The sequence below is a fragment of the Schistocerca piceifrons genome, chromosome 9 (genome assembly GCF_021461385.2).
Source record: "Schistocerca piceifrons isolate TAMUIC-IGC-003096 chromosome 9, iqSchPice1.1, whole genome shotgun sequence".
NCBI classification, from domain to species: Eukaryota; Metazoa; Arthropoda; class Insecta; order Orthoptera; family Acrididae; genus Schistocerca; species Schistocerca piceifrons.
In genome coordinates this window covers 224505269-224524017 of record NC_060146.1, presented here as the reverse complement: position 1 = coordinate 224524017, position 18749 = coordinate 224505269, and the positions used below count along the sequence as shown (strand labels likewise).

Genomic DNA, 18749 nt, shown 5'->3' with positions numbered 1-18749 from the left:
AGACCGCTCGGCTAATCCCGCGCGGCGCAAAACGTACCTGATGGTGTGACTCTGCTAGTGCGTGAAAGTTTTCCTCATCCCACGCATTGCTATTCCTGCTGTTCGAAATACCATTACGATCAAATGAGGCCTCGTCAGTAAACAGCACGGTTTGGAGGAAATCTCTTCGGTGAGCCCGTTGTTGCAGCAACCTGACACAACGCCGTCCTTGGTGAAAAGTCAGTCACAGTCACTGCATGGACTCGTTGTGGGTGATACGGGTGTAACTGTTGTTCGTGGAGTACTCGGCATGCCCTAGTACATGCAGCGCCCATTTTACCTGCAATACGACGAGACCTTGTAGTGGGGTCCGCTACAACATGTTCCGGTACCTCCTCTTCAAGATCGGGTGAGCGAGTGGTGCTCATGTTGCCAGCTACCTCGTTTCTTCTTTCGAATCACCAACTTTCTCCTCCAAATGCGAAAATATTTTGTTGACACCGACTTACATAGTGAAGAACGATCATCACGATAAAATAAGGGAAATTAGTGTGTAACGTCCCCTTAGAAAAATTAATGAATTACTGTGCTGATAAACCTCTCACATTATTTGATTTTCAAACAGCTGAGCAGAACTGAACGTACTCAGACATTTCGCTCGTTACCTATTCTGATCAACACTAAACTGACACACAATATTTTTAGCGCAACGCAATCTCACTTTCAATAATCCTTACAAAAGATTGGCCCTGACTAACAGTAACCTATACGTTTCACAAATCACTTACCTCACAAAAATCTTCGCTACTCAAGCTACTGCAATACAGCGAGCGCCACTACAGCCAGCTAAATAAAAGATTCAAACTACTGAAGGCACTAACTACTGATAGGCATAGTTAGCAAATGAAAGGTTTTCATAGAGAACAAGCAATGTATTTACCTTAATAGTGTTCAAAAGTCATAATATATATATATATCAATCCATGATATCCAATATTACAAATTTTCTCTTTCTGATGGATACACGTCCAGATCGTCCGCTAATCTTACTATCTCAAAATTCTGCCATCTCTCTCCCCACATCCACCACTGCTGGCGGCTCACCTCCAACTGCGCAACGCTACGCGCTGTTAACATCTAACTGTCAAACACTACAATAGCCAACAACAATGCAAACCAGCCACAGACTGCACAAAGCACAGCCAGTGATTTTCATACAGAGCGCTACGTGGCGTTACAAATAAAAAACCTATACAGCCTACTTACAAGAGCTCGTACGGAAAGATATAGGTGTTCATTCTTTCCGCGCGCTACACGACATTGGGATAATAGAGAATTGTGAAGGTGGTTCGATGAACCCTCTGTCAGGCACTTCAATGTGATTTGCAGAGTATCGATGTAGATGTAGATGTAGAACCAGTCTGCCGCATTCGTGAATCGAGAGAAATAAACACTCGTCGTGACGGATGATGCCTGCTAGGAAATCGTTCCCTGTACAGCCTTTCAGCAGCGAGGGCATTGCAACGTACCTCCCCACACACAAGGAGCATGTCAGTGAGTGCTGCGAGACAGTACCGGTACTGCTCCATCGTACTGTACTGTACGTCTCTGAATCCCACAGAGTAATGAAAGGGTCTGTCGTTGATGTATAGCACGTCCTGCCATGATCGTTGTTGTTGCTGTGGTCTTCAGTCCAGAGACTGGTTTGATGCAGCTCTCCACGCTACTCTATCCTGTGCAAGCTTCTTCATATCCAAATACCTACTGCAACCTACATCCTTCTGCTTAGTGTACTCATCTCTTTGCCTCCCTCTACGATTTTTACCCTCCACACTGCCCTCCAATACTAAATTAGTGATCCTTTGATGTGTCAGAACATGTCCTACCAACCGATCCCTTTTTCTAGTCAAGTTGTGCCACAAATTTCTGTTCTTCCCAATTCTATCCAATACCTCCTCATTAGCTATGTGATCTACCCATCTAATCTTCAGCAGTCTTCTGTAGCACGACATTTGTGACATGGAACAATGTAAATACGATTCAACAGAGCCATCCTATGGGGAAGTAAAGTAAACAACACCTGCATCATGACTTCCTAGTAATAGGGCACGTCTCCTTGTTTCCTGGCAGGAGATAAAAAAAATACATGTAAATAAACAGCGCAGTACATGTAAACCTGTGCGCATGTTAGTTGTAAGTAAGGTGGACAGTACCAACGTCAGACAAAGCGCTAGACAAGTTTACATACGTATCTCCTCAAGCTGGTTTCTCCGACTCCAGGTTGGCTACCTCAAACTGTCCAGTGGAGAATTCTGTACGTCCTCTTACATTTTTGCACGCTCTGACGAAAACACCCCGCACACCCAACCTTGGACTCTGCCTACACTTCCTAACCGCCTCATTTCCTTCCATTAGCAAACTGAAAATTTCTTGCTCTATCTGTTCATTTAGTCGAGTTTTGCCACAAATTTCGTTCCTTCCCGATTCGATCCAATACCTGTTGGTTCGTAATCCGATCCACGCACTGAACCCTCTGCGTTCGTGTGTAGCAGCAGATATCAAAAGCTTCTGTCCTGTTCTTGTCCAGTCTGTTTATCGTCCACGTGTCACTTCTGTAGAAGGCTACACCTCAGAAAAGAGTTCCTAACACTAAAACTTGTAGTAAATCGTGATATATTTCCTTTTTTCAGAAAAGCTTCTTTCATTGTTGTCAGTCTTCCCAAAACAGAGGTTAGTGCGTTGTTGTAAGGTCACCCCATATTTGTCACGGACGCCGAAATGCGGACTTTCGACGAAGTGGTTATCGCCGCTGGACGGAGCTGCGGGTGCACACTGCGCAAGAGCGACGTGTGGAGAAGGCTGCACCGTGTCCAGTGCAGCCGCAGTCCAGTGGTCCGCTACCAACAGACACAGCAGTGACCGCACTGTGCGCATCTCTGCAAGCAGATTCACCATTCCGCAACTTCTGTTTTGGGGACTCTGACCCTGTAGGTACAGCATGTGTGGACATACACCGTCCGAAAAATACGAGTGTAATGCCAAAAGTAAGGTCTCCTATTTTTTTTATAAGCACATAGACCTGTTTATTTCTACAATGGTTTGCATCAATTTACAGCTTGAACATTAGCTATTTTTCGACATAATCACCATTTCCGTCGATGAATTTTTGTAGACGCTGTGGCAGTTTTTGTATGCCCATGTCATACCAGCTCGCCGCCATGCTGTTTAGAAAGTTATGAAGCTCTTCTTTCTCCTCGTCGTCGGAGCTGAATCGCTTTCCGGCGAAATGTTCTTCTAACCAGTCCAGAAAGTTGTCCTGTTCGGCTGCAAGGCGGTGAAGAAATGCGCGGGAAGCATCAGCTCGTTGCCGCGTGTGGTCCTCAGTCAGCACGCGTGGCTCCCACCTTGCGCACACCTTCCGGTAGTTCAATGTTTCCGTTAAAATTCTGGGAGCTGTACTTCGGGAAACCTCAGCAACCAACGTGAAGAGATCATCCAGGGTGATCCGCCGATCTCCACGGATGCTTTGCTCAACCTTCAGCACTGTCTCCTCAGAAATTGACGGTCTCCCGCGCCTTTGTTCGTCTTGAATTTCGGTCCGACCAGCTGCAAACTCTCTACACCACTTACGGACATTTTTGACATCCGTGCACGAGTCACCACGCACTTCCGTCAATTGGCGATGGATCTGAATCGGCGCAGTGCCCTTTGCGTTCAAAGACCGGATAACTGCGCGCAATTCGCACTTGGCGGTAACATCCAACGAAAGCTCCGTTCACAACGGCTGCCAAGCCAAGACTGAGCGCCTCAGCGCGGCGTGCGCATGTTTACACACAGCGCGTGAAGCACTCTTCATAACAGTGTGACCAACTGTCACACAAATAGGTTTCTGTGCTTATAAAAAATTAGGAGACCTTACTTTTGGGATTACCTTCGTAAAAATGAAGCACCCGGAAGCGGAGGAGGAAATGAAGTGAAGCTTCGCGCGTTGGGAAGGTACGCGATGTTATTTCCGCGATTAGAAAATCGAGTCAAATTTAGAAAGAACTTGAGAGTGTGAGTTCACTTCTTCGGTGTGACGTCGCACCCTCTCAGGACCGGATGCAAGGACTGATTCTGTTGGGTAGAGTGTGACGAAGCCGTCGTATCCTGTCCAGAGGTGAGCTCGCCCACAACAGCATCCTGGATACTCACACAAGGGCCGAGTTGAGTTTGAGCCGGCCCCGTACAGCTTCTACTGCGGACAGAAGTAGGGGTTTTGCTGGCTCAACATCGCGCACTAAGTTCGTAGAGGCACGTGCCACGGGGCTGGACGACCGTTGTCCTGTCGAGAAATGGCACCACAACACTGTCGCACGAGGGGTAGCACACGAGGACGCATGATGTCCTCGACGTACTGCCCTCAGTCAGTACCAGGCGTGAGATGAGGACGTACCTCGAGGTTTCCGCACCACCACATCAGGAGTAACACCGCCGCTCTTCTTGAAAACATTTCTAGAGTGGAACCTCTCCCGAGGCTTCCTCCATACTCGCTGAACCACTGTTGACTGCTGAACACACTGCGACACCGTTCTTCGGCAGTCCACGGCACCACGCCAGACGCAGCCGTCTGTGCTGTGGCGTCAGCGGCAGTCCACGCTCCTGCCAGTCTCCGACCAACGCTAAAGCCGTCGGCACACGGACCGTGCATCCGAACGCTGAGCTTTAAACGTGCCGAGTTTCTTGTGGAATAGCACGTTCGGGAGTCGTTACGAACGTGCAGAGCAATATCCAGCATGCCAGACATTCTGAGCGTTGACCAATGAGATGGCAGAACGCCACCTACGTCACATGCACGTCATCTCCCTTCACCATTGAGCTGTGAGGCGCCATATTGGCATTCAGTTCAAGCCTATACGTATGTATGTCGTTTCTGAGCACCAGCAAATTGAGAATCACTCGAAAACCCGTTGTTAACTGTGTGATTTTTTGCAGTAAAATAATGAGAAACATCATATTAGTGGGAAAAGAATTATTGTAACTTGCGTATTATGAGAGTATGTCATTTGAATGTAGCGACACACTGAAAATCGACCAAAAGCACATTGTTTTTGGTACAATTGGTCATAATTAAATTTCAGTTAGTAACATAGCTACGGTTAAAGCATTTATCAAGTGGGGACATGTTAGAATATGCCATAAATAAATTCTTGTCACGCAGCGAAGTTAGCCGGCACAGTAGCTCAGCGTGTTCGGTCAGAGGGTTGGCAGCCCTCTGTAACAAAAATAACTGGGTGAATGGATCAATAACGAACTTCAGTGGGCGTCAGGGGAAGTCCGCCACGAACAGTTGCAACGAACTATAACGAACAAAATAAATTAGGAGCCGGCACGGTAGCTCAGCGTGTTCGGTCAGAGAGCCGGTTGGCCTCTGTAATAAAAAAGCTGAGTGGAAGGTCCAACCACCGAACTTGAACAGGATCTCTTTCGACGTCCGCAACGACCAAGCACAACGATTAATAACGAACAAAATGAAAAAAAAGTGAGTAGCGCTGATGATTCGTGGTCAGTTACGTGATCTGATGATGGTTCGCGTCTCGCGTAGTCTAAATATTATTTTCCTAACATTCGTGTTTATAATAGGTTCTGATGCTTTATTATTAGTGTAATGTAAGTATATACTACAATATTTGATGCTATGTAAGTATAAGTTCACCTCTTTTTGAGGAGTGAGTTTGTTCGATTGGGTTAATCTACAGGACAACTTGCACTACTTGTATAAATATATTTTGATCCTTTTTCTTTTGAGTCCGTGATTTATATGTTCTAAAGATTCTGCTACTGGGTAGGAACAGTGATCAAGTAAGAATGAACTTAGGGCTTTACTAAAACATGAGAAAGAAAATAGTGTTTGTCTTAAGTGGAGAAGTATCGCAAAATTCTGTCGCACTGTTTGTAATGGAACTTTTATAAGGCTGTGTCCTTATTGATTGGATATGGTACTTTCCTTTTTGTCTTAAAACATGTACATCGATACTGAAGTTTCTATATTACATATAGAACAACGTGACTAGGATATGAACAATGGAGGAAATGGGCGTTTTAATAGAGATAACGGAATTTTAGGCGCGCCTTTTGAGTAAACAGTGTGATTTACGAACTAGAAACATCCCACAACTGCCGCTGGAGTGCGTTGCCATCTCGTATACCACATTGGAGCCCACGTACCGTATGCACGAGTCGCATCGTTCCTGAGCGTTCAGCAGCACGCAGAACTTGGCACGCTCAAAGTTAACGGCTTAAGGGACGGCACAGAACGTTGCGGGAAGTACATTACTTTTTCTCGAATCACAGGCGTATATGTGGAGGGGTCACCTGCTTTGTGCTCGGTGCATAACACGGCGCGGCAGGCCTTCCTAGTCGTGGTCAGACTCGGTCGGCCGGGATGCTGACAGTGAGCCAGCCTGCCCCCAGGTTCTCACGCGCTGCAACACGGGGCGCCCCACAGATCTGGATGTTTGCTCATTTCGACCGGTCGGCCCAGTGGAGACCCACAACGAGGACCCTTCCAGAGCCTGTCACCGCTGGTAACGCCGCCTCGCACGAGTACGCGGCATCTCCGTGCCACTTACAACGACCACTCGACGCCGATGCTGTCCGTATGCCTCACACGCCCCACCAGGTCTGAGGAGAGCGCTAGGCACGAACGACACTCGGGCAGTCTGTTGTCCGCCCTACCTGTCACAGAGATTTGCAACTCTGGTCACTCACTTTACTCATTTTGAGCCGCAACGGGCGATCTGTGACAATACATTAGAGGAGAAAAACTTCTTTCCCAAGATCGCTAACATAATCTTAGTCCGCGATGGCCGGTTTCGGTAATCAGAGTTACCATCATCATATTTCCACAGACGCGTTACCGCATACGTCTTAAAATAGCAGTAAAACTGCTAGTCTAGCGGTGCCGTCGATGCCACGGTATACTCTGTTGTGACTGATGTAAGATAGATGTATGTCGTCAATAACTGTGTATTAGTTCTTTTAAGTTTGTCATCGACAGGAAGTCCAAAATGGCTAAGCGTGGATGGCTAGAGGACAAATGTAAGGATGTAGAGGCTTATCTCACTGGCGGTAAGATAGATACTGCCTACAGGAAAATTAGACCTTTGGAGAAAAGAGAACCACTTGTATGAATATCAAGAGCTCAGATGGAAACCCAGTTCTAAGCAAAGAAGGGAAAGCAGAAAGGTGGAAGGAGTATATAGAGCGTCCATACAGGGGCGATGTTCTTGAGGACAATATTATGGGAATGGAAGAGGATGTAGATGAAGATGAAATGGGAGATATGATACTGCGTAAAGAGTTTGACAGAGCACTGAAAGACCTGAGTCGAAACAAGGCCCCGGGAGTAGACAACATTCCATTGGAACTACTGACGGCCTTGGGAGAGCCAGTCCTGACAAAACTCTACCATCTGGTGAGCAAAATGTATTAGACAGGCGAAATACCCTCAGACTTCAAGAAGAATATAATAATTCCAATCCCAAAGAAAGCAGGTGTTGACAGATGTCAAAATTACCGAGGTATCAGGTTAATAAGTCACAGCTGCAAAATACTAACGCGAATTCTTTACAGACGAATGGAAAAACTGGTAGAAGCCGACCTCGGGGAAGATCAGTTTGGATTCCGTAGAAATGTTGGAACACGTGAGGCAATACTGACCCTACGACTTATCTTAGAAGAAAGATTAAGGAAAGGCAAACCTACGTTTCTAGCATTTGTAGACTTAGAGAAAGCTTTTGACATTGTTGACTGAAATACTCTCTTTCCAATTCTGAAGGTGGCAGGGGTAAAATACAGGGAGCGAAAGGCTTTTTACAATTTGTACAGAAACCAGACGGCAGTTATAAGAGTCGAGGGACATGAAAGGGAAGCAGTGGTTGGGAAGGGAGTGAGACAGAATTGTAGCCTCTCCCCGGTGTTATTCAATCTGTATATTGAGCAAGCAGTAAAGGAAACAAAAGAAAAATTCGGAGTAGGTATTAAAATCCATGGAGAGGAAATAAAAACTTTGAGGTTCGCCGATGACATTGTAATTCTGTCAGAGATAGCAAAGGACTTGGAAGAGCAATTGAATGGAATGGACAGTGTCTTGAAAGGAGGGTATAAGATGAACATCAACAAAAACAAACCTAGGATAATGGAATGTAGTCGAATTAAGTCGGGTGATGCTGAGGGAATTAGGTTAGGAAATGAGACGCTTAAAGTAGTAAAGGAGTTTTGCTATATGGGGAGCAAAATAACTGATAATGGTCGAAGTAGAGAGGATATAAAATGTAAACTGGCAATGGCAGGGAAAGCATTTCTGAAGAAGAGAAATTTGTTAACATCGAGTATTGATTTAAGTGTCAGGAAGTCGTTTCTGAAAGTATTTGTATGGAGTGTAGCCATGTATGGAAGTGAAACATGGACGGTAAATAGTTTAGACAAGAAGAGAATAGAAGCTTTCGAAATGTGGTGTTACAGAAGAATGCTGAAGATTAAATGGGTAGATCACATAACTAATGAGGAGGTATTGAATAGAATTGGGGAGACGAGGAGTTTGTGGCACAACTTGACAAGATGAAGGGATCGGTTGGTAGGACATGTTCTGAGGCATCAAGGGATCACCAATTTAGTACTGGAGGGCAGCGCGGAGGGTAAAAATCGTAGAGGGAGACCAAGAGTATCCTTGTGAATCTCCTGCTCATAACTGACTGTTACACGGTCCAGCTTACGCAGTATCTTGCGCTTCTACGGTCGTTAGGTTTGTTAACCTTGAGACATCGACTGTACACAAATGCAGTGTTTTACAGATACACGGCTTTGATGGGTGGTAGAATAAGCACATTTCTGTATTTTAACGTTATTTTGCTTCAATTGTAACCCTACGAGCTGGGGTGCTTCCCGTGTGAGGACTGCGACAGTGTAGTAGGACTGCATGGCTTCTTGGACGTAGGGCACAAATGTAGGGCTGTGTGATGTCTAAGAAGCAGCACAGTGAGACTGGACGTATTTTTTGGATGACGAACGATACATGTGATTTAAAATGGTGATTTTCTGCGTCAGTAAATTTATGAGATGATTGATGACGTTTATTATACAATAAAACGTATCAAAAATTTAAAAAAAGGCTGGTTGCATATTTATACATAAATAAATGAGACTACTTGGTATCTAACAAGTAGCCCACTACGGTATTTCAACATGGTGTCTAGCTGCAGAGCTCCGTAGTGGGACTGGATCGTCCCTAAGAAATGGAGCACTGATGTGGTAGTGTATGCCATGGGACAGCAACGCAGCGGTACTACTGTGCAACTCAAGGCAAGTAGCTGATGACGTTTGCTAACAGCGGAGTTTTGCATGTTAAAAGGAGTGACGTCGGATGAGGTATAGAGTGAAAGAGATGGTAATGTAAAATTCAGTTTATTCCATAGTAAATTCGTGTCAGTATTTGAGAGTTCCTTTCCTAAAAAATTATCCAGAAGTAAATCGTGAATAACTAAGGGAACCGAAATCTCATATAAGAGGAAGAGTGTAATTATATAGATGCCAGAATAAATTTAGGTCTGACGTTACTTTCATAGTGCAAAAAATAGTGTAGTATTTTAAGGTAAGTCTTTAAGGCGTCTAGAAGTGTGCACATCGTGACAGAAATAAATTATGCGGATATTAAGATTACAGCTATGTGGGATATTGTCAAACAGGAGATAGGACAGCCAGCCAGTGTACAAGATTCCATAACAATTAAACTAAATGACAATGTTCCGACTGATAATCAGCAGCTTGCGAATACCTATAACAATCACTTTCTAAATGTAGCACCAAAAATACTATTCATTGGTTCAGTTGAAGAAGCAAGAGTATTAAAAATGTCATTCCATCCACAAAACTTTAAGCCACTAGAAGTAGCACGAATGCCGTTCACTGAATTTAATGGAGTGATAAAAGTTAAAAAAAAAAAAAAAAAAAAAACAAAAGCTCATTTGATGTTGATGGAACATCAAACAGAATTCTGAAATGTTATTCCAAATTAATAAGTAATGTCCTTAGAATCACGCATCACCGGGACAGGGAGTTTTTCCAGACAGGTTAAAATATGCAACTGTTAAACCTGTTCATGATAAAGGTCATAAGACAAACTTAAACAGTTATCATCAAGTTTCCTTACTGACATCGTTCTCCACAATATTCGGAAAAGTAATGTACTCAAGAGTCGTTTAACACTTAAGTAGAAATAATTTATTTAGCACTTCACAGTTTGAATTCCAGAAGGTTATCTTGATTGAGAATGCTATTTATATATTCACTCATAAAATATTACAATCCTTAAATAATAAAATACCGTCAGTTAGTATTTTTTTATCTTTCTAAGGCGTTTGATTGTATAAATCATGTTACTCTCTTAGAAAACTTCAAGTTTTTATGGAACTTAACAGAGAGAATGCAAAAAGTTGCGATGAATTATTCAAACAACGTGGGATAGGTAGAAATTTTAGTGACTGGGGAGAAATCACAAATGGAGTCCCACAGTGCTGAATTTTGGTTCCACACCTATTTCTTATACATTTCAATGACACTGCACTTAACATTCAACAAGGATAACTGATACTGTTCGGAGAAGATACTAGTGTTATAATAAATATCATTAGAGAGGAAAGAACAGAAGATATGGTAAATAATATTTATCAGAAAAAATGTAAAGTGGTTCTTAGAAAATGGAATCTTTCTAAATTTAGAGAAAAGACGCTATATTCAGTTCCTTACAACAGTCATACTAAGAACTGCTGTAGCACATGAGCAGGAGTCAGTAAATAGGTAGAATATCCGGAATTTTTGGGTGTTTATGTTGATGAAAACTTGAATTGTAAGAGGCACGTTACTTAGCTTCTCAAACAGTTAAGATCAGACACTTCTTATAATTCTGATATATATATATATATATATATATATATATATATATATATATATATATATATATCAAAGAATCAACCTCCTGACATATTTAGCATATTTCCACTGTATAATGTTTTACGTAATAATTTTCTGGAGTAAGTCATCATTTATGAAGATGGCACTGATTGCATAAAACCGAGCAGTAAGAATAATGTGTGGTGTTCACTGATGGGTGTCATGTAGGTACCTCTACAAGGAGCTAGGCATTTTAACTGCCCCATCACAGTACCCATTTTCTCTAATGAAATCCATGATAAACGACCCATCATAGTTTGACAGCATCAGTTACGTACATACCTACAACACTAGAGGGGAAAAACGACTCCTTATCAAAGCTGCCAGTAGCTCAGAAAGGAGCTCGATATGCAGCAACAAAAATGTTTGGCCATTTGCCCGATAATATCTGACAGGTAGCAAAGCAAGTTTTTAAGTTAAAATAATTTCTCCAGGGTAAAAGAAATGTTCATATGGTTTATGGAACATGCAACAAACTAATTACGTCCTCTGCTCCGGTGTAGGGATGTTGGTTATCCCTGAAGAAACTGCTTTTCGGTTATATTGCCTTTTTTTCCACGCCAATTCAACCTGACTTTCAAAATCGCTCGAAATAAGCTGTTTCTGAAATAAACGATTTTTTTTATTCCTATTATTTCCTGTAAAAATGTTAGAAATCGAAATAAGACGGAAATAATGTTGACTCCCACAGTTTCAAGAGACATAAAATGAACATATCAAATTAAATAGGCAAATCAAAGAAACATTACTCCATCTACCGTTCACTGCTCTCCTCGAAAGGTGATAAGTGGTTGAAAACTACAACAAAATCATCAGTACTCTCCTATTGATTATAATTTTTTGAAACTCTGCTCGAAAATCATGTTCTAATCGGGTATCATACCACTGTTTGAGCAATACGAATAGTCAGTGCCAAGGGCGAGAACTCAGATTAAAGAACTCTGTGGTACGTGTTAATTTGTCCGCTTTCAAGGGCTTCAAGGAGATAGAGGCTGTTATGCAGACAGAGCCAGCAAATGAGCTTCTGTTTCTATTAAATACTATAAATGAATTTTTGTTAAATTTTTAATTTATTACTGTTACCATAGTTTCCTTCACAGAAATGGCTGACAAACCTTTAATTTTTTAAAGCAAATGAGACTTTGTAGCTCACTGCTTCGTCACTTCGGAAAAATATTTCCAGACTAAGATTGGTGCCACCCAGCAATACAACGAGTATAAGAACGTAGGCTTCCACGGCCGGTGTCATGGTGATCAAAATTCTTCTGGGTATTGTGCCGCGTCATTGTTAAAATCTAACAACAACAATAAACTAAAACCGACGTTTCGGCCGAATTGCAACGGCCTTCCTCAGGGCACGAGGAAGGTCGTTGCAATTCGGCCGATACGTTGGTTTTAGTTTATTGTTGTTGTTAGTTTTTAGCAGTGACGCGGCACAATACCCAGAAAAATTTTGATCACCAATACAACGGGTGTCCGACGAACTGCCGTATAGTCGAGGTGGGGGGGAAAGTCTCCAACAGTGCACGCACGCGCGTACCTTAAGCCGCGACGCACGGCAACGGCTACATTATTGTCTGAGCTATGCAATACCGATCATGTTATGTATTTATTGCCAGTTTCTGTCGCCATTGCTATTGAAATAACACTGGTTGCTTTTCCCATTTTCCATAAGAACGCAATATATCAAACCAATTCAAATTTCACGAATAAAAATTACTCCCTTTGTCAAAAAGTTTATTGAAACGAAAACTTTTACCACTGCTCCTGTGGCTAATCCATACTGATATTGTTACAAACATGTAGGGAAGGGTGTCGGTTATTGAGAACTAAAACACCGCTGTCGGTTTTAAGCGGTCGGTTTTTCCCACTTCTACTGCGGCGCCCAGTTACGTGGGAACACGGGAAGTCGCCAAGTCGCTTTGTTGACCGTTGAGCACGTGCCTTGCGATACGGGGAAGCGAGTGGTCATGGTCCACCTTCCCACGAACGGCGCTGGCCAGGGCACAAACAAACAGTGTGTGACCACCGGGGCAGGGGGGGACAGGGGGGCAGCGCGCACCCATTACATCTACATCTAGATCTACATTTATACTCCGCAAGCCACGTGACGGTGTGTGGCGGAGGGCACTTTACGTGCCACTGTCATTACCTCCCTTTCCTGTCCCAGTCGCGTATGGTTCGCGGGAGGAACGACTGCTGGAAAGCCTCCGTGAGCGCGCGAATCTTTCTAATTTTACATTCGTGATCTCCTCGGGACGTATAAGTAGGGGGAAGCAATATATTCGATACCTCAACCAGAAACGCACCCTCTCGGAACCTGGACAGCAAGCTACACCGCGATGCAGAGCGCCTCTCTTGCAGAGTCTGCCACTTGAGTTTGCTGAACATCTCCGTAACGCTATCACGCTTACCAAATAACCCTGTGACGAAACGCGCCGCTCTTCTTTGGATCTTCTCTACCTCCTCTGTCAACCCGACCTGGTACGGATCCCACACTGATGAGCAATACTCGAGTATAGGTCGAACGAATGTTTTGTAAGCCACCTCCTTTGTTGATGGACTACATTTTCTAAGGACTCTCCCCGAGTGGTTCTGCAGCGGGTCCGCCAGCTGCTCGGATAACGGTCTGCGTGGGACCTGTGTTGGGCTCACTACAGGGCAGGACTTAAGAGTGTTTAGTGAGCTGCAGTCTACATCTACACCTGTACCCCGCAAGCCACGTTACGATGTGTGGCGGAGGGTACTTGTGGTAGCACCGTCGTGTCCCCCGTTTCCTTGTTGCATTTGCGAGTGGTGTGTGGGAACAATGACTGTCGGTGAGGGTCCGAATGTGGTCCGATTTCTCTGATTTTCATGTGGTGCTCGTATTGTGGAACAAATCAGGGAGGAAGAAGTATGTGACCCGATTCTTTGCACAACACAGTCTTTCGGAATTTCCCTCCGTGATGCACAGCGCCCTCTTGTAGCGTAGCCAGACTGATAACTCCAGAAAGGTTCAGCTGTCCTCTCGCTGGCCTGTGTGGGGCGCCGGCTCCACAGCGGCAGGGCCCCGGCAGCAGCAGCAGCAGCAGTAGCTTGTCTCTCACCCGAGGATGACGGCCAGCCGGGCTGTCGAAATATTGCGCCGACTTGAAGATCCGGCTGCAAATCCGAGAAGAGTTCTACAGGTCTCAGTATTAACTACAGTAAGACCAACAAAGTGTACAGTTAGTATGCTGGCACTGAGATACTAATAAACAAATTATACAAATACTTGATGAACTGTTAAACTTTGAGACATATGAAAACAATCTTAGGATAGAAACAACAGGGTAAAAGTGACTTGCAGTTCATTTGGGAAACCGAATGCTGTGTTCAGAACTAAATTGCCTCCGTAGCTTAGGCGGAAAGTCTACAGCCAGTGCATACTGCCAATACTGGCCTAAGGATATGAAACACGGAGTTTAAATGCAGCAAAAGTCCAAAAATTTAATGTCGCCAACTAGAAATGGAAAGATGTAGGAAGGGCATCTATGCTAGATAACGGTGCTGGTACAGGGTGAACAGTTTACCCTCCACTAGCAGGAGCTGTCGCACATGGAGGTGCGTCAGTAGATCTACCTATTTTTTCATTACGCTTAGCAGGGGTCTCATCAATTCTTGGTGCAGTAAACTTTATTACAACAGCAATTAATATGCGATCAGAAAGTATAACTGTAGACCAAACTCCTCCATTTGTTTGGTCTGTTGCCCTTCTCGTTCTTCTTTCACTTCCAGTTTTAGCAGACCAACTAACTGATCAGAGAAGAATCACGGTGTAAGTGTATATTTTTATTTTTTTATAATGATATATTTTATGATTTTGGTTGGGGTGGCTTTAAGTATTGTGGGCTAGCATGAGACTTTTAATTAACTTATACCGCGATAACACTCGTACGGACATCGGTTGCCCCGAAGTACGTACGATATAATATTTTTTAAACACTGCGCGCGACTCACCGCCTTCTAATAAACAGTTTGCGTGAGCGCTGCTATTTAGAAAAGAAAATATGCGTATTCTTACCCAAACTGTAGTTATTAATATGGGTCTCAGGGGCTACTGGTTATTTATGTACCAAATTACATAAAGATTAACTGAGATATTGCGGAATGTAATGATTTTGAATATTTCTTATTCATTATTTGCAAGGCAAAACTGGAGAGAATCGCGTCTGCCGTTAGGCGGCCAAAATGAAACATACTGAACTCAATCAGTATTCTAAATATTAATAAACTATATCTATTTTGACTCTTTTCAACTTTGAAATTAATGAAAGATCAAAACTGAGAAGTCTCTCGCATTTACATTTAATATTATGACATGATATTTTAATGAAATATTACAATCAGCGTAAGTTCTGTAAAAACTTTGTTAATTATAATTAATAGTTGCAATCATGAGAGGTGACAACTACGTCAATAATACACACTTTCTAATGACAATTTCTATTATATTTTTCAAAATACAGATAAAACTTACGTCAATTATCAGACAGCACTACAATGGCCGCCTAACGCTAGACGAAACAAAACAGGAGAGCTAGTTCAATCAAAGCATTGTCTCTGATCTTCATGGCCTATGTTACACAGAGATTATACCAAAAAAACTGTGTTTTGTTAATTACATCGATATTTGTGTTTTGATAATAATAATATACATTCTTTACTATTTGTTATACATCGCGCGCCGGCCGCGGTGTGCCGAGCGGTTCTAGGCGCTTCAGTCCGGAACCGCGCGACTGCTACGGTCGCAGGTTCGAATCCTGCCTGGGGCATGGATGTGTGTGATGTCCTTAGGTTAGTTAGGTTTAAGTAGTTCTAAGTTCTAGGGGACTGATGACCATAGTGCTCAGAGCCATTTGAACCATTTGAACCATACATCGCGCACACGTACACAGTCTTGAAGTAATTTATAATTCACACGTGTCATAACAAAAACTTCCTTTTCCTTTCTCAAAATGTCCATTTATGTGACGTACCGTCACAGAGGACAGCAGAAGATATGACGCGATAGTGACTGAAACCGCAGCGGTCTCGTTCACGTCAAGTTGCAGCGGGGAACCACCACTTACAGACAATATCACAGTGTCACTGTTGTTACGTCAGGGTTAGTTAAAACAGGCGGTTCCACTCGAGGTGACGGGGCCGAGCGCCGCACGCCCTGCCGGTCGCCCCGCCCACCCACGCACGCACTGGCACCCCACCCGTCACCTAGCACCACGTTCATCTCGCCCTCTCCAAAACTCTGCGCGTCACCCCACTGATGCGTTTAACACACGCCTCTCTCCTCACTGCAGAACTACTGATGACTTAATTTATGTGTTCCAAACCCTTTCTGTTTCTCGCTTAGACAAACAAAAATCATAGAGTTTGTCGTAAAACGTACTGTCTTTCTTGCAGTTCAATTCACTCCCTACTGGACAAGCGTCCTGGAATTTTGGAAACTGCGGAATGAGCCGAATATCCTGTGGAACACCTATGAAGAAATGAAACAGGTGAGTTCTGTGTAGCAATAATATATATATATATATATATATATATATATATATATAAATATATATATATATATATATATATTTATATATATATAGCAATATTTATTAGCTCTATTGAATGAAACTATTAAGCCAGCGCCATCAACAAGTATTGAAGCAGTAGACATAAAATGTAACTGTGGCTGAGTACCAGACTTTTGCTGAAGTGTAGGAATACGCTGCCTGACGACGAGTATTCGCAGACCCCTGTGTAAAGCGGAGCTGACCACCAGCTGTCAGCAGGGGTGGACCGCCAGTATAAAAGGACGTGGGGTGCGCCGCAGAGGAGCAGCGGCAGCAGAAGCGGTCAGCGGTCAGCAGGGCTCACTGGCTGGCCACAGGACTAGTCAATGGGTGTCATCTGAGTGACGAACCCGTCAGTGACACGTCAATAGTTCTACAGCTGTCCACATCTGCTCTTAGTGATGCGATTCTGGAGTCTCTCCGCAAAGCAACGACGACACACTCAGGTTCTCTCAGACAAGGACGTTGGAGCATTGCGGTGGGTGGTTGTAAAAAATCGCCTGAAATCACCGCAGGGAATAGCTCGTGTGTTCCAGATTTCTAGAAGTAGTCTAGCTGGCACAGTCACCATCTGAACCCAACGAAACACCTTTTGGGGTGAATTAAAAAGTCGGCTTCGCTCCACCTCCCAGCATCCAACATCACTCCGTACTCTGGTTCCGGCTCTTGAGGAAGAATGGCCAGTCAGCGTCCCCAGCAGAGGTGAAGCCATCGTAGAGGGCCATGTTAAAGTCCTCTGTTCTCTAATTGGTATCCAGAGACTTTTAATCGCATGGTGTATAGGTATTACTGTCAGTGACGCTGAGCAAACGCTGAAATCGCTAGACGTGAGCAAGGCTGGAGGACCCGGTGGAATACCTGAGAGGAGGTATTGAACTCCTACAAAAAAGGGAAGCACCAATGGTCACCGGTTTGTCTGACCCCGGAGAGAAGTTCAACTGGCAGACGCTTCGAGAAGACGCCGGCTGTCCGGCAAAATCGTATTTACATAGTTTACACATAAAGCGTCGTCGGAAACCGTACTAAATGCCTTCGCCGAAAATTATTTTGAACAATTAGTTCAGGACTCCGTTAGAGGTGTAGATGGTTGCGGAGACACACTTGACCTCTTGGCAACAAGTAATCCCCAGCAAATAGCGAGCATCATGAGGGGTACAACGATTACCGACCACAAGGTCTTGTAACGAAACTGGTTACCACAACACCTAAATCCACTGACTGTAAACGCAAAACTTATCATTCGGCAGAATGCCTCAGATCACCGTCTATCCTACTTCACAGAGCAAACGACCCTCCGAACCCGACCTTCTGAGCAGAGCCGTCGGCGTCCAAACATTCGGCGCCTGGTCGTAGTTTCAATGTCGTCCTACCTCTTTCCTTAGGTGTTCAAGACAGTAGTACGTGAACATCCGACCAGCTTCGCCATTTTCGAGATACTCGTTCGCAGGCTCTGCGTATCAATAATACGCGCTTCGTGAACGTCGCTGTCTGAATGGATTTCACCATCTGAAGCACATATCTTGGCTAGGCTGATCCCCCCGTCCGTGTCTGCTCCCCATATATACTTTTGTTAGCGCCTCACGTGCCGGCAACGCCACCACGAGGTATCCATCGTCGCGGTGAGCAGTGGTCGTAATGCTTCGGCTGATCAGTGCATGTAGCCTGGTGCATCATAACGGATAGCGTATGTACACGTGTGCAGCAGTGAAAGGGACAACGGCCCTGTGTCTGGTACTCCGACCAGCCTGGGTGCAGTTTTTAGGTGGTTTTCGACATTGGTTGCAAATGCTGGGATAGTCTCTAATCACCATCTCAGAGTAGGCGATTCAAAAACAGTTCATATACGTCAACACGTGGAACAAAGTTTACACGATCCACAGACGAACGACGCAAGCTTCTTCTGTCGCACAAGTTTTCTGCCGGCTGCGGCGACCGGAAGACCATGCGGGGAAGAAAGAAAAAGAAAAAATGCCCAGGTGCGAGCAGGGCTCACGCATTGAGGGTTCAGTGCAAACTTTATTACGTGTATACAGACACTTCACCCATTCCGAGAATGGATACTGATGAACCAAGACTGTTCACAGTTCGCCGAGCCAACCCACACAGTATTTGTTTCCGCGATGTTTACCTCGTCTGTCACCGAGGCGGACACGTCCACAAGCAGGCTTTAGCCACTGTGCGCAAGTCTGCAGATCTCAGAAA

The 18749-nt window shown here is 44.2% G+C and overlaps 1 protein-coding gene across 1 annotated transcript in view; it reads left to right on the top strand.

Annotated features, from left to right (window-relative positions):
• LOC124716885 (luciferin sulfotransferase-like) overlaps window positions 1–18749 on the top strand; it is a 57240-nt gene that overhangs the window by 23136 nt on the left and 15355 nt on the right. Inside the window, exon 5 of the mRNA XM_047243438.1 lies at window positions 16390–16484. Within this exon, the coding sequence (XP_047099394.1) occupies window positions 16390–16484 (95 nt within the window). The remainder of the gene's footprint in view (window positions 1–16389; window positions 16485–18749) is intronic.